At 44.3% G+C, this 16,916-nt stretch overlaps 1 protein-coding gene across 1 annotated transcript in view; it reads right to left on the bottom strand.

Annotated features, from left to right (window-relative positions):
- RBM33 (RNA binding motif protein 33) overlaps positions 1-16,916 on the bottom strand; it is a 1,894,586-nt gene that overhangs the window by 1,332,269 nt on the left and 545,401 nt on the right. The window contains exon 8 of the mRNA XM_044064784.1: positions 14,529-14,740. Within this exon, the coding sequence (XP_043920719.1) occupies positions 14,529-14,740 (212 nt within the window). The remainder of the gene's footprint in view (positions 1-14,528; positions 14,741-16,916) is intronic.

Raw genomic sequence — 16,916 nt, 5'->3', positions numbered from 1 at the left:
CTAAACATTTAGAAATGGTTTGCTTTGAAACCGCCTTTCCCTCTGCCCCTGCAGCAAATGCTACCAGCAGTTCCGATTTCCTTTGAGGTTTAATCCTGTCCAAGTAGAATCTAAGTTGTCTGTGCACATCTAAGGAATGCAGCATCTGCTCCACTTTGTTCTGTGGATTGGGAAAGAAGGTTGGCAAATGAATGGACTGATTAAGAGCCACACTGGATACCACCTTGGGCATTGAGGATGGACTGGTTCTGAGGGACACTATGAAAGATGATGAAAGGCTCCACTGCCATAAGGGCCTGTAATTCAGATACCCTTCTAGCTGAAGTGATTGCCAAACGAAAAGCTGTTTTCCAAGAAAGAAATTTTAAGTCTGCAGTAGCAGCTGGCTCGAAAAGAGGTAGCGTGAGTTTCTCCAAAACAAAGTTATGGTCCCAGGCTGGCGTTGGAACTCTCCTGGGTGGTCTCAAATTTCTGGCTCCTCTTGAGGAACTGCTTGAGCAGTGGATGAGAGAAGAGGGGAGATTCTGTGTTATAATGAGCTGAAATGGCTGAGGCGTGGATTTTAATGGAGGAAAAAGACAAGCCCTTGTGAAACATCTCGGTTAAGTATTGTAAAATCTGAGGTAAATTGGGCGGTGCTGTGCTCATCCCTTGAGATTGGTTCCAGGCACAGAATCCTTTCCATTTTTCAGTATAAGATTTTCTAGCACTAGGCCTCCTTGCCTCTAAAATGATATCCATCACAGGTTTACTGACGGATGGTAAAGGAGAGATTATGCAATTAGGCAGGCTGAAAGATTCAGTGTTAGCAGCTGAGGGTGCAGAATCTGGTTCTCCTGCTGAAACAACAGTGAAGGAGTCTGAGGCAGGTGCCATGGGGGTAATCGTGACACATTGTACAGGAGGGGGTACCAGTGTTGGCATGGCCAGTCTGGAGCAATCAAAATCATCCTTGGTTTGTCCTGTTTGATTTTTAGTAGTACTTTGGAGAGCAGAGGCAGAGGGGGGGGAAGGCATAGACTGATAGGTTTTTCCAGCTGAAGGACAGAGCATCAAATTTCCAGGCTTGTTTGTGATGAGTCCTTGTGCAAAATTTGTCCAATTGGTAGTTCGGGGAAGAGGCAAACACGTCTATATCTGGGCTCCCCCATTTGCTTGTCAACATGTTGAAACTCCTTGGCTCCAGTTTCCAATCATGCGGGTCCATGAGGTTTCTGCTTAGTCCGTCTGCCACTGTATTTAATTCTCCTGGCAGGAATATGGCTTGTAGGTGCACTTGGGAGCTCAAGGCTGCGTTCCACAGAGCCATGGCGAGTTTTGGGTAAGAATGTGTACCCCCCTGCTTATGTACCACATAACAGTGGTGTTGTCCATCTTTACAATTAGTTGTCCTGGAAGAATGTGGTACTTGAAGGCTGTCAGAGCATTCTGTACAGCTAACATTTCTTTTTGACTGATATGCAGGTGCATTTTATTTGGGTTCCATTTGCCCTGAATGCACTTCCATGCCAGGTAAGACCCCCATGCATAGTCTGATGCATCTGTTGTCAGGGTTTGGGCGACAGGGGGTGGTGTGAAAGGTAGTCCCTTGTTTTGGTGGCAGGCCTCTGCCCACCAAAGGAACTCTAGGCCTAGGCAAGGTTTGATAGGAATCATTGCTTCTAGATCCTGAGAATGTTGACACCATAGGCTTTTTAGATACCACTGTACTTTCCTCATATGCAGTCTTGCATATGGGATTGAAAGATTGCAGGAGGCCATCAACCCCAAGGCTTGCAGTATTTGTCTTGCAGATAGCAGGGTTTTTGTGGCCACTTGTTTGAAGTAGGTTGTCAAATGAATTTGTTTCTCTGGTGTGAGGCAAGCCATCTGGGAAGCTGTATTCAAGCTTGCTCCCAGGAATATAATTTGTTGACAGGGTACCAGGTGCGATTTCTTTTCATTGATGGTGTATCCCAGACAAGTTAGAACACTCTGTACAAAGGCCAGATGATTCAAACATATGTCCTGGCATTCTGCCGGAATTAGACAATCGTCCAAGTATGGTTATATTTGAATATTTCTTTGCCTACAAAATGCAATAACTGGAGCTAGGCAGTTTGTGAATACCCTGGGCGCAGTAGAGAAGCCAAAGGGCAGTGCAGAGAACTGATAATGTGTGTAGCCTGCTTTGAAGTGTAGGTATCTTCTGCAAGATTCCCTGATTGGGATGTGCAGGTATGCTTCTTTTAAATCTAGTGTTGCCAACCAGGCATATTTGCCTAGCATAGGAAGTAATTGGTGAAGAGTCAGCATCTTGAATTTTGCAATCTGCAAAAAGGTGTTTAGAGTAGACAGGTCCAAGATAGGTCGCCATGAATTGTCTTTTCTGGGTACCAGGAAAAGTCTCAAGTAGAAACCTTGTCCCTTTTCCTCTTCTGGTACCAGTTGAATAGCCCCCCATTCTTAAGAGAGAAAGTACTTGTTTTTGGGCCTCTGCCCACTGATTTGGGGGTAGGTCCGGCCACCCGCTTGACATTGGCAATGTGTGGAAGTGAAATCTGTATCCCCGGGACACTATATTTAAAACCCATTTGTCTTGGGTAATGAGTTCCCAGTTATTTGCATGAAGAAAGTACAGTTGTGTACACCTACCATAAATGTAGATGTTCGAGTGTCTTCACTGTTGCAGTCATGACTGTAGGGTTCTCCCCTGCCGGCAGGCAGTCCTCGGTCGGCCAGAATCCCAAAGTCTGGGTCCGGCGTCGGCTGTTCAACCATGCTCCCTGACATCAGAGCGCCAGGAGTATAAAGCTGACAGCCGACGCCATCTTCTCCAGTTTTTCTTGCCCCAGATGTCAGGAATCCCAGAATGAGAAAGGTCCCATATCCTTTGCAAATACACCTCAGAAGAATGGTGAAAAAAGGAACCACACAAAAGTAAAAATAAGAGGGACAGGAGGGAGGGAAACCCAGACTGCAACAGTGAAGACACTCGAACATCTACATTTATGGTAGGTGTACACAACTGTACTATGTTCATCGTGTTTCACTGTTGCAGTCATGACTGTAGGGTAGAATCCCAAAGCTGAAGGAAAGGGAGGTGGTCATAAAGAAGAAGGAGTGGCTAAAAGGCCCTGCAAGACTGCAGAGGCAAAGCCTGCCCCAGACTTAGAGTAGAGAGGTAAATTGTAGTGCTTAGAAAAAGTATGCACTGAACTCCAAGTTGCAGCTTCCAAAATGTCTTTGGTAGAAACTCCCCTGAGGAAGGCCGCAGAAATGGCAGCAGCTCTGGTGGAATGAGTCCGTATACTCCCTGGGATTTGCTTTCCATGGTGTGAATAACAAAATCTGATTCCATGAGCAATCCATTTAGAAATGGTCTGTTTTGAAATGGCTTTACCTTGGGAAATTGAAGCATAAGAAACTAACAATTGTTCTGATTTTCTGGTGTCCTTGGTTCTGTCCAGGTAAAAACGTAGTTGTCTGTGTACATCCAAGGAATGTAAGATCCTTTCCCCTTTATTTTGAAGAGTGGGGAAAAAAGTTGGCAAGTGGATAGTTTGATTTAAGGCCACTTTGGAAACCACCTTAGGAATGAAGGTAGGATTAGTCCTCAAAGACACCCTGTCTTGATGAAAAATAATATAAGGTTCCACAGCCATAAGAGCTTGTAACTCTGAAACTCTCCTGGCAGAGGTTAGGGCTAACAGAATAGCTGTCTTCCAAGATAAAAACTTGATGTCAGAAGAGGCAGCAGACTCAAAAGGAGGCAAGGTTATTTTTTCCAAAACATAGTTGAGATCCCAAGCAGGAATGGGAGGAGATCTAGGAGGTCTTAAGTTCTTAGCTCCTCTGAGAAACTGTCTCATGAGCTGGTGGGAAAAGATTGGAGGGTCTGTATTATAATGAGCAGAAATAGCAGAGGCATGTATCTTAATGGAAGAGAAAGAGAGACCCTTATGTAAGAGATCTGTCAAGTAAAGTAAAATTAAAGGAATGTTCGGAAGAAGAGGATCAGAATCCTGAGCCTGCATCCAGGAACAAAATCTTTTCCATTTTCCTGCATAAGATTTTCTAGTACTAGGACGTCTGGCTTCTAAAATGACATCCATAACCTGCTTGGGTAGGAAAGAAGAAATCAAAGGCCCTGGATTAACCAGGCCGCCAGGCTGAGGGTTCTGACATGAGAGTGTAGAACCTGACCCTGATGTTGGGACAGAAGGTTCGGAGACTGAGGTAAAATCCAAGGGGGCTCCAGACATAGGTTTTTTAGAGTTGGGTACCAAAACTGTCGAGGCCAATTTGGGGCCAGCAAGATCATCATCTTGGGCCTGTCCTGTTTTATCTTTAATAATACCCGTGGAAGAAGAGGAAGAGGCGGAAAAGCATATCCCGAGAGGTTTCTCCAACTGAATGATAGGGCATCCACTTTCCAAGCTTCTTTGTGGAAAGTCCTGGTGCAAAAATTCTGTAGTTGATGATTGAGATGGGATGCAAAGAGGTCTATGTGAGGACATCCCCAGACTGCTGTTATCATCCTGAATATTCTGGTGTCCAGCATCCACTCGTGTGGATCCGAAAGGTTTCTGCTCAGACTGTCTGCCAGGAAGTTTTGCTTCCCTGGTAGAAACTGAGCTTGAAGGTCAAGATTGCAAGCTAGAGCTGTGTTCCATAGATCCATGGCTAGTCTGCAAAGGGGGTAGGAATGCTTGTTTATGTACCACATAACTGTGGTGTTGTCTGTCCGTATTAGTAGTTGTCCTGGTTGTAGAAGATTCCTGAAGGCCATTAGAGCTTTCTGAACGGCTAACATTTCCTTTAGATTGATATGCAGGTGCTTCTGATCCTTTGTCCAAAGGCCCTGCAGACAGTTTCCCTGAAAACGGGCTCCCCAAGCATAATCCGAGGCGTCCGTGGTTAGAATCTGAGTGGCCGTAGGCAGACAGGAGGGTTTCCCTTTGTTTAGAGTACATGCCCTGGACCACCAAAGAAATTCCTTTTGAAGGCAAGGCAGGACGGAGATCAGTATGTCTAAACTGTGGCAATGCTGAGACCATACACTTTTTAGGTACCACTGTATTTTCCTCATGTGTAGTCTTGCATATGGTACGAGAAGGATGCAGGAGGCCATGTAACCCAAAGCTTGCAGGAATCTCCTTGCAGATAGCTGAGTTAACGTTGCCAAGGTCTTGAAAGTTGAAGCCAGCTGTAATTGTTTTTCGGATGTCAGAAATGCCATCCGGGTTGTGGTGTGTAGAAGAGCACCCACAAAAGTTATCTGTTGTGAGGGTGTCAAATTTGACTTTTTTATGTTTACAGAGAATCGCAGGAACTTGAGGAGGTTCTGTACAAATTCCAGATGCTGGAGTAAGACATCCTTGCTGTCTGCTTGAATTAGACAAGCGTCCAGATAAGGGTAAATTTGAATTCCCTTGAGTCTGCAGTAAGCTACTACTGGAGCCAGGCATTTGGTGAAGACCGTGGGCGCAGTAGACAATCCAAAGGGCAGCGCAGAGAATTGAAAGTGCTGTGATTCGGCCTTGAACCGGAGGTATTTTCTGCGTTCCTGCCTGATGGGAATGTGTAAATATGCCTCCTTTAAATCCAAAGTCACCATCCATGCATCTTTGGACAGCATTGGAAGTAGCTGCTGTAGAGTAAGCATCTTGAATTTTGGAATCTCTAGAAAGGTGTTCAAGACTGACAGATCCAGAATGGGTCTCCATGAGTTTTGCTTCCTGGGGACTAGAAAGAGCCTTGAGTAAAAACCCTGTCCCATCTCTGAAAGTGGAACAGGTTCTATGGCTTTCATGGCCGAAAGAGCTTCCACCTGGTTTAAGGCCTCCGTCCATTGATCTTTTGGATGGTCTGGCCATCCGCTTGGCCTTGGCAGGGTATGAAAATGGAATTTGTAACCTCTTAAAAACACATCCAGAACCCACTTGTCTTGGGTTATATGAGTCCAATTTTGATAAAAAAGAGAGTTTTCCTCCGAGAGGGGCTTCCAGGCAAGAAGTTCCTGCAGCCCAACAGAGGGAGTCATTGAGTTTGTTTCCTATGAGTTTATGACCTGTCCTCTCCTCCCCTAGGGGTGGAAGCAGTCCACTGTCTTGGTCTATAAGAAGCTTGTGTTTGAGGCCTTCCTCTGGAGCGTCTATATCTACCCCTCTGAGGCCTGTCTGAAGTGGGAAAGGACCAATTTTTAGAAGGCCAATTCCTGCTAAATCTTGGTGGCTGTACTTGTAAGAAATCTTTAACTGTTTGCATGGATTTCGCCTTATCCTCCATCTTTTTAATCACATCTTCAGTTTTTGATCCAAACAAAACATTATGCTGAACAGGAGCATCTAATAATTTAGCTTTTACTTGTTCTGGCAAATTTTGTTCCTTCAACCATGCATGCCTTCTAATGACTGTGCCGGGGGCAGCAGCCCTACAAGAAGCCTCCAAGGCATCAAATCCACAGTGTAAACCATGCTTCCCAACTTGTTCAGTGGCATGCAATAAGTCATGTAATTCCTTATCATCTGCACAGGCAGAAATGGAAGTAAGCTTTTGTTTTAAAACAGACAAGAGGAATTGCTGGTATTTCAGCATATGAAACTGACAGTTTAAAGCCCTAACGGACAAAGTAGCAGAAGTGTACACTTTTTTGCCCCATCTTTCCAAAGATCTAGAATCCTTTTCAGTGGGAATGGGATTTTTGGCAGAAGCGGACTTAACTCCCTTAGGACCATGAGAAATGGTTTCAGGGTCAGCAGAAGGGTTCTTGTATAAAAACTGGTGGGAATCAGGAACCCTGTAATATCTATCAGGCTTAACAGGAGCAGGAGGAAAAGAGTCAGGGGTTAAGTTATCCTCCGAAAAAGCATCATCCACAATATCCAAAACAGGAGGAATAGCCAGGGGTCTATGTTGGGGGAGAAGAAGAAAATCCCTTAATCTTTTCTTAGATTCCGAATACTCCTGTCCTTCCCAGTGGAAATGTTCCCTCATTTCATGTAAAGTTTCCCCAAAAGAAAAATCCTCAGAAGGAGAAGCTGAAGGAATGGATTCTTCAGCATCAGAATCCTCATAAGGAGGGAAAGAATATTCCTGGTCAGAAGAAACAGAAGCCTGATCAGAGGAATCATAATAAACATCCTGCCTTGGCCTTTTATCTGGAGGGGGATGAGAACCCCTAATCATAGTAAGTAAATTCTCCGCCATCTTGAGTAACTGTTTCTGTGACTTGGGAGCCGGTTCAGAAGAGGCCTGTGTTGCAGTCTTTGATTTAGAATGAGTCTTTGCCTTTGTCTTTGTCTTTGCCTTTATTAGAAGCGGAGTAGGCCTGAAAACCCCTTCGGAAGCCGGTACCTGCACAGCGGCTCCAGACCCATCCGAAGGAGCATTGTCCGAAGGTCCTGCAATAGAAATATTTAAAGGCCTGGTTGGCTCCTCATGAGAGTCCGCTTCGGCCATCGGTTCTGAAATGGCCGACGACAGGGGCTGCAAAAGCACCTCACTGACGACGGCTGAACCTGAAGCTGGCTCCGCTTGTGCGCTATCATCAGATTTGGACCTCGGAGGCCTGTCTTTATCCTTGTGACGTTTGTGAACTCCGGTAGCCGGAACCATATCCGACGACATTTTGTAGTTAAAGCACCTACCGAAGTAATGAAAAGCAAAATCGTACCTTCGTTTAATTGTACGTTGATTGAATCTAGCACAAAACCGACAACTAGCTACGTCGTGGTCAGGGCCTAAGCAAGGAATACAGTAAGAATGAAAATCCTTATGAGGTATTTGCTTCCCACATGAAATACAATTATTAACTTTTTCTGACATCGGACTGGAGCAAGAAAAAGTTTCCCCAATGAGGTACTTAGCTTTGAGTGGAGAAGAAAGTCTTCGGACTGAAGTTCATCAGAAAAAATCATCAGAAGTCAGCCGACCGGCACTGGCGAACTGCTATCACCGCAGAGCAAGAAAGACTGGAGAAGATGGCGTCGGCTGTCAGCTTTATACTCCTGGCGCTCTGACGTCAGAGAGCATGGTTGAACAGCCGACGCCGGACCCAGACTTTGGGATTCTGGCCGACCGAGGGAGAACCCTACAGTCATGACTGCAACAGTGAAACACGATGAACATCAATCTTTCCCCCCAAAGGGGCAGTCAGTTGATAAGTGCTTGGAAATTTTAAAAGGAAGTCATTTTGACAGTTTACCATAGGGGGGAGTCTTGTTACTCCCAGATCTGGAAATGGAGACCCCCCACTGTTTAGTCCTGTGTGTCTCCTGGGACTGAAACCTGGGGTTTTTGCTGTGTCTGGGTTTGGCTTGAGAAGACCTGGAAGGGACTGGAAAGGACCAATTCTTAGAGGGCCAGTGCCTACTAAATCTAGGAAGCTGAACTTGTAAGAAATCTTTAACAGTTTGCATAGATTAAGCTTTATCTTCCACCTTTTTAAGAACTTCCTCAGCCTGGTTGCCAAACAGTCGGTCCTGATTTAAGGAAGCATCCAACAATTTAGCTTTAACATGATCAGGCAAAGATTGCCCCTTAAGCCAAGCATGCCTTCTGAGCACAGACGCAGTAACAGCAGCCCTGCAAGAGGCCTCTAAAGAATCAAAACCACATTGCAAAGTATGTTTTCCAACCTGTTCAGTAGAATGTATTCAATCCTGTAATTCTTTATTTTCCACACAGTCTGGAATCAACTTCATTTTCTGTTTAAGCAACCAAATAACATGTTGCTGATACTTTAACACATTATACTGGCACCTTAAAGCCCTAATGGCCAAGATTGCAGAAGTATAAACCTTCTTACCCAATCTATCCAGCACCGTGGAGTCTCTATCAGAAGGGGTAGGATTTTTAGCAGTATAAGCCTTAATGCCCTTAGGCCCCTGTGAAATAGTCTCTGGATCCGCAATAGGATTTTTAAAAAGGAACGTGCATGACTCGGGGACCCTGTAATATGTCAGGTTTTCTGGAAGCAGGAGGCAAGGAATCAGGGGCCAAACTAGATTCTGAAAAAGCATCATCAACAATGTCTAGTACAGGTGGAATAGCTAAAGGCCTATGCTGAGGTAGGAGTAAGAAATCCCTAAGCCTCTTTTTTGAATCAGAAAAATCCTGGCTTTCCCAAAGGAAATCCTCCCTTAAAGTATGTAAGGTTTCTCCAAAAGAAAAAAAAACTCTGGAGGGGAAGCAGAGGGAATGGAGTTCTCTGCATCAGAATCCTCATAAGTAGATAAGGTCAAATCCAGATCATCAGAAGAATCAGAAAAAAACAGAATCCTGGTCAGAAGATTCATAAACAACTTCAGTCCTAGGCCTCTTAAAAAGGGGGGAGGGGGTTTGGCTACCCTGGATTAGATTTATTAGATCTTCAGCCATTCTTATAATTTCTTTTTTAGGCATAGAAGCCTGAACATGTGGCCTGGGCGTCGTTTTTTTAGGCATGGTTTGTGATTTAGTCCGTAGGCCTGAATACACCCTCAGAAGCCGGTGCCTGCACAGCAGCTCAGGTCCCATCCAAGGTAGAGACATCCGCGGGTTCCATAGCTGAAGCACCTCGCGGCATACCGGACTCAGAATGGGTCTCAGTAGAGGCCTGCGAATCAGAAGTAGTGGGTATTAGGGGTTGCGAAAGCACCTCACTGAGTACCAGCAAACTGGTGACTGGCTTAGGAGAAGCATCGTTGGCAGTTTTTGACCTCGGTGGCCTGTCTTTATCTTTTTGTTTTTTCAGAATCCCGGTAGTCAGATGGCTAACCTACAACATTTCAGGATAATTAAACCGAGAACCAAAATATTTAGAGGCAAAAATATACAGACGACAGATAGTGCGCTGATTACATAAAGCACAAAACCGACAGCAAGGTACATCGTGGTCAGGGCCTAGGCAAGGAATGCAGTACGAATGAAAATCTTTATGAGGTATTTGCTTTCCACAAGTAATACAATTATTAACTTTTACTGACCTCAGTAAGGAGCAAGAAAAAGTTTCCCCAATGGGGTACTTAGCTTTAGTTGAAGACTTCGGTTCTGAAACCTGAAAACGAAAATTTCAGGAGTCAGCCGACCGGCACTTGCTAACTGCTTCTGCTTCGGGCACCGCATGGCAAGAAAGACTGATGTAATGGCGTCGGCTGCATGTTTCATACCCCTAACGACCTGACGTCATGGAAGAAGGGACAGCAACCGATGCAGGACCCAAGACTTTGTTAATCAGGCCGACTGAGGGCTACCTGCAAGCAGATAACCCAAATGTAATGACTGTAACAGTAAAACACGAAGAACATTGGAGGAAACCTTGGGATCCACAGAGGGAAGAGTTTGGAGGCTTTCTGGGACCGGCTGTCCATGCGGTAGACCAGAAACCTCGACACCAATCCAGTATGAGGAGATGCAGGTTCCGTGGCGGTAAGCACAATGGATCTCCCTGGAGCGGAGAGAGCCCTCTCCACCACCTCAAAAGTGGAAGGGCTCCAAGCCACCGAGACCTGTTCCACTGAAGCCGAAGCCCGCAGCAGAGACACCTCTCAATGAGCCTGAACCTCCTGCTCCAAGGGAGGAGTCGGAGCTGAGCTGCTAAAGGCCGAATCTCCGAGGGGAAATGACTGCTCCGAAAACTGTGAGGTTGACGTCAATCCCCCAAAACCGACCTTGACACTACAGTACTAAGGCATTTGGAATCGAAGCTGTTGGAGCCAAGCGGGTCGGGAAACCATCAGAGGCGAAGAGGAAATCTCTATCAGCTCCAGTGCCTCGGTACCAGGAAGCAATAGAACCAACAACTCTGAAAGCAAGAGTTTGATTGGAGAAGGAATCACTGGCCAAAAAGAGGAAACTCACAGATCCAAATCTGGACAGAGCAGACATACACCCCACCTGGATCTGGGTCTCGAGGAACTGTCATCAGTCTGTTGATGCCCTTGGAGGAAAGGCTTCAGGAAGACCTGGAAAAAGCCGTGGACGGGGGGTCTCAAAGATCACTCGGGGGAGTGAGAGCTAGACCTTGGAGCTTTGCCTGTTGGCACCAAACTACTGGCTGACTCAGTAGGAGCTAAAGTCAAGGGAGAACCACTTGGACCCAGAGCGGCAAAAGATGACCAGGGAGAAGGAAGACCAAGCCTCTGTTAAAAGGTATGCTTCCTCCTTCCTCCAACTCAGAGCAAGGGTGTGAAAAGCCTGACATATCTCGCAAGGGACAGGCCCCAAGCAATAAACACACTCCCTGTGGGTACTGGACAAAGGAATCTTCTGCCCACAGGAAGTGCAATTTTTAAACCCTAAAGGTTTTTGCTCAGACATACTTAAAGGAGCAAAAAAGAGATTCTTTCCTTTTTTCTGTCCTTTAAAAAAAAAAATTAAGACTAAATGTAGAAACTGTGACTAACAGACAAGAAGACAGAAGAAAGAAGGACTTTCTAAGCCAAAGATTCTAAAAATAACTAGAAGTAAGCTACGAGAGAAGAAAAATTTAGTAAAGAATTCAAAGAGAGAACAACATTAAGGCACTCACAAACTACCAAATTCTCACTCCCAAGGAGACGCTCACAGCTACAGGAACTCACTGTAGATGCTAAGTGTGGCAAACGAAATCCGAGGTATTCTGGGGGAGCAGGGCATTATGGGTAGGTAAGAGGAGCTCAAGTCATATAGCTCAAGCTGGAAAAAGTGGCCAGTCAGTCCAGAGGATCAGAACTGAGATCCACAGGTTAATGAAATGAAGAGGACAACATCAGATCTAATTTTATACTAAGTGGTAAAGAGAGGAGAAAAAAGGTTTAGTAATAGTACAGCAAAATGTTCAAGCTCAAGATTTTGAAATCTCGCACGAGATCTGAGGTACAGCAGTGATGAGGGGCATTTAGGGTAAAATCTGAAAGTCTGATCTTAGACTGCAAAAAAAGTGGCAGAGTCAGACTCAATCCAAACCTATTCTTTGAGGAACGAATGAAAATGACAAAATCAGATCTAGCTATTAAGATGAGCTGATAAAACAGCAAAAATCAGAGGATGAAATGAAAAAACGGCTGACTGAGCATAAGATTTCTCAAGAACAACCACTTCAGAAAATAGTACAGTTAGAGAGTGCAGAGAAAACCTGACATATTTTGCTGTACCAGAGAAACTGGAAGGAAGAGACTGCATTAGTATGAAACTACAAATTAGCAACTGGACTGGTATCCCACAGGAGGATTTGTTAATTGAGAGGATCATGCACATGCTCCAAACCTGGTCATGACAAAGCACCCAAGACCTGAAATATTAAATATGCAATCATACCAGCAGAAAGAGTTGCTCCAGACACAACTGTGGCAGAAAGAAAAAAAATTAAAAATTGGAGACAACACAGTCTTTATTCAGAGTATACTAGGCTAAAAAGAAGCAAGTTTATCCCAGCAATCACAGAATGTCAATAGTCAGGTGTGGCATTCAAACTTAAGAATCCAGTTGTTTTCAGAATATTACTTCCTAGAGGTCAACTGTACTATATTCATCATTAAAGCAATGTTGCAGCAGTCAAAGCTTTATGGGTCACATACAACAAATTAGAAAGAAACACAAAAGGAAAAAGGCTGAGAGTCCAGCAGCCCATGAAGAAGTCCTAGCTGATGTGCCTCTAGACCCAAAAAAAAACCTAACCTGTACTGCTTTGTCAAGGAGAAGTTGTGGACAATAATAAAGAAATGAAGAAATATATTTGAGAGAGAAAGGGCAAAATTATGCTGATCCTTGAGGAGTATAACCACCATGCAGAATATTTACAAAGTAGTCTAAGAACTAAGCCAACATGAGAAAAGCAATAGGGATGACTTCAAAAATGGTAACAGAAAATAGGCAAGGGGGAGTCAAGGTACTGAAAACAAATAACTTGAGAGGGAAAGGTAACAGACTGAGCTAAGGACAAGATGAAGTTCGGACTACAGGTTAAAGACTGCCTTCCACACCAGGAATCAATACCAGAATATAGGCAAAGAGAAAGGGATAGGGGAGTGCTAAGTGAAAAGATTCCACTCTGGCAGAGTACTACCAATACTCTGGTAGAGCTGAGTCTAGAACAGAAGCTGCTTGTAAAAAAGGGATAATTAGTGGGCCATATAAAATCTAGGTTACAAAGGACTGGGAAGAGAGACTGGATAAGCAATTTATAAAGGAACAGGAAAATACCTGTACGGTTCCCTAGTATGCAGCAAAGTCAAGAAGCTTTAGATTTTTTCTTGGAAGTGACTGCATAGGTACAGTTATAACCCAGGCAGACTTCAGGGAATTTTTCCACAGGTATTTGGCGAATAACGACATAAATGGGAACACATTTTTGGGACTGTAACAAATTCACCAATTTTAAAAATTCCCCGAGTACTCCGTCAGAAATCTTGAGGAGCAATGGCTGTACCTAAGGAAATAATTCTTTTCAGCACAAGATTTGAACTGCCTGAAGATAGTAAGAACCAAGTTAAGTGCTACTAGCTAAAAAAAAACTACTAGAAAACGAAAATCAAAATCTTAACCAACTCAGCAATGAATATTGCAAAAGAGATACAATAACTGGAGGTGAGATCTTTAGAAAATGGAAGAAGAAAGATTAAAAATAAACGAACTCAGTGGGGAACAATACAAGCAGCCCGATCCAATTTATGTAATGCTACACAGAACTGTTAAATAGAAAGAAACGTACGTATTGTATAATGTACGTAAATGAAAAATGTTATTGTGGTTCTGTTTTCTTTTCAGTTAATGTATCTGTGCCTTTGTCTTAAACGATAATTAAAAAAGGCGTTACCAAATCCCCTATACAAATTTTCTCCTTAAAATAAAATGCAAGAAAAAAATTCAGAAAATAAATCCTCCAAATGTAACATCTTAACCAATCAAAACTGATTTTTCAAATATAAAAATATTCTTAAATTTGCCAACTAAAATAACTTGCATCACAACAGTACTTCCAAAGCCAAACTATTTTGTCATGCCAGTTCCCTTTACAAAGCTGCTAGGTAGGCAGCAAAATAACTGTAGCTACAACATAACTCCTATCAGGTCCAAGGAGTACAAGGATAAAGTCCTGACTATGACCCACACATCCCAGGTCTGATTAAGGGCTAAGGCACTAAGCAAGGTGGCAGGAGGCTAGGCAGGAGTGATGAAGCAACTCTTGCTCACCTCCCTTAGGATGGAGGGTTTGGTGTTCATAACCACTCTGCACATGCCCAATTCAGAATCCCTGGTGCAGACCAGATACTGAATGGAAGCATCTTAATGCATGAGATGCAGGACTACTGAAGGTTCACAAAGGTGACACACCACTACAAAAGACTCACTGCAGGTTCACTCCTGCGCATCTATGGGCATGCACAGTGGGAAGCATTACAACAAAACAGAAAAAAACTGATTCCTCACAGCTGACTGCACCACTTACAGTGCTTGACTCTAAGCCCAAGGGAACAAATGCGTCACAGGGCTCTCAACTCTAGGGAGAGAGTGGGCCAATCTGGGTATCCAGGAGTGGAAAGTCAAAGATCAGAAGAGGAATGAAGAAAAAAAATACAGCATACCTGCTGAGACACAGGGACAGACATCAAAGGAACTGTCTGGTCATTCATTCGTCCTCTTCCACTGTTGATTCTTCTTCCTTCTACAGGTCTATGGAAAAGAGAATTGATTGCACCTCGCCTTCCTCCTCTTCTCTGACCACTCCGTAATTGCTTTCTCTGACGTTCCTTTTCCTCAAATTCAAGCAACTTTGCTTTAGCTTCTTCTGACAGTTCTGTAATGCATTATTTTTGGGACACACAATGGAAAAGAAAAAAATAAATATCTTAATAATCTTAACAACCAATGAAAGCAAACAAAAGATTAAACAAACTGCATCTGGTAAGGGAATATGTATCCAACAGACTAAGCACTTTCATGGAGTATGTCTTGGAACATTTTTTAGCTTATTAGTCACTGATAGCATGGTATATTCCTTTTGCTCCAAACCACAGATGTACAACCAGTGGCTACATGGCATAGACCAGACAGCAGTATTACTAAAAAAGTACAGTTGTGTACATTTACCATAAATGTAGATGTTCGAGTGTATTCAATGTTGCCATCATCACTCTAGGGTTATTTGCCTGCAGGTAGCCCTCAGTCGGCCCGAAATACCAGAGTCTTGGGATTTCTGCGTCGGATGCTGTCGCCTCTTTCATGACAGGTCAGGTCATCAGGGGTATAAAACATGCAACCGACGCCATTACATCAGTTTTTCTTGCCCCAGATGTCAGGAGCCCCCAAAATAGGAAGCAATCACATGGTGTGGAACACCTCCAGTAGAAAGTAAATATCATTGCCATAAGATATGGCCAAAAAAGAGGATAGGTAGAAAGTATAGAAAAGACAGGGGGGCTGGAGGGAGGGTAACCAGGACTGCATGCAACAGTGAATACACTCGGACATCTACATTTATGGTAAGTGTACACAACTGTACTATGTTCTTCGTGTTTCACTGTTGCATTAATCACACTTGGATTGATTCCCACAGCTGAGGTAGGGTGGAGGCAGTAAAGAAGTATTAGGGCTGGCTAGCAGGCCCTGTAAGACTGCTGTGGCAAATCCAGCTCTGGATTTAGAAAAGATAGGCAAGTGGTAATGCTTGGTGAAAGTGTGTACAGAACTCCAGGTTAAAGCTTCCAGGATGTCCCTGCTAGGGACTCCCCTGAGAAATGCTGTAGAGGTTGACGTAGCCCTACTGGAATGAGGTCTGATCCCCTGTGGGTAGGTTTTCCATGGTGTTTGTAGCAGAAATGGATGCAGTGTGCTATCCATTTAGAAATGGATTGCTTTGAAATGGCCTTGCCCTCTGCCCCTGTAGCAAAGTTGACTAGCAGCTAGTCATATTCTGAAAGGTTTAGTCCTGTCAAGGTAGAACCTGAGCTGTCTGTGCACGTCCAAGGAGTGCAGGATCCTTTCCCCTTTATTTTGAGGATTTAGAAAAAAGATTGGTAAGTGGATGGATTGGTTTAAAGCCACACTGGATACCACCTTGGGCATACATGATGGGTTAGTCCTGAGGGAATCCCTGTCCGCATGGAAGATAATGAAGGGTTCCATAGCCATAAGAGCCTGTAACTCAGACACTCTTCTTGCTGAAGTGATGGCTAGAAGTAAGGCTGTTTTCCAAGAGAGGAATTTTAACTCTGCTGTAGCAGCAGGCTCAAAAGGGGGAGGGGGAGCTTCTCTAGTAGCTCTCCTTGGGGGTCTTAAATTGTTAGCTCCACTCAGGAACTGTTTGATCAGAGGTTGAGCACAGGTAGAACCTGAGCTGTCTGTGCACGTCCAAGGAGTGCAGGATCCTTTCCCCTTTATTTTGAGGATTTAGAAAAAAGGTTGGTAAGTGGATGGATTGGTTTAAAGCCAACTTTCTTGGGTGGCGTAAGCCAGGGAACCTTGTTGGCTATGCTTACGTAGGCCCTTGGGCCGATAGCCTAGTACCTACCTATGAACCTATGAGAGAATAGGGGTGGCTCAGTATTGTAATGAGCTGAGATGGCAGAGGCATGAATCTTAACTGATGAGAAGGATAGGCCTTTGTGGAGCAGCTCTGCAAGATAATCTAGGATTTGAGGTAAGGTGGGCACGGGTGTGTCCTTTCCTTGACAGTGGATCCAAGAACAGTATCTTTTCCACTTTTCTGAACAGGATTTCCTAGTACTAGGCCTCCTGACCTCAAGGATAACATCCAGCACCTGTTTGCTGAGAGTTGCTGGTGATGTATTCAGGGAATAATCCAGGCTGCCAGGTTCAGGGTTTGCAGCTGAGGATGCAAAATCTGTCCTTCCTTCTAGGACAGCAGAGAGGGGTCTGATGTAGGTGCCAGGGTGGCACTGCTGTCAGACTGTGTAGGAGTGGGTACAAGTGCTGGCGTCGCCAGTCTTTGGCCTGTCCTGTTTGATCTTGAG

The sequence above is a fragment of the Protopterus annectens genome, chromosome 3.part0 (assembly GCF_019279795.1).
Source record: "Protopterus annectens isolate FY-2018-M chromosome 3.part0, PAN1.0, whole genome shotgun sequence".
NCBI lineage: Eukaryota > Metazoa > Chordata > Ceratodontiformes > Protopteridae > Protopterus > Protopterus annectens.
This window is presented reverse-complemented; position numbering and strand designations above follow the sequence as displayed.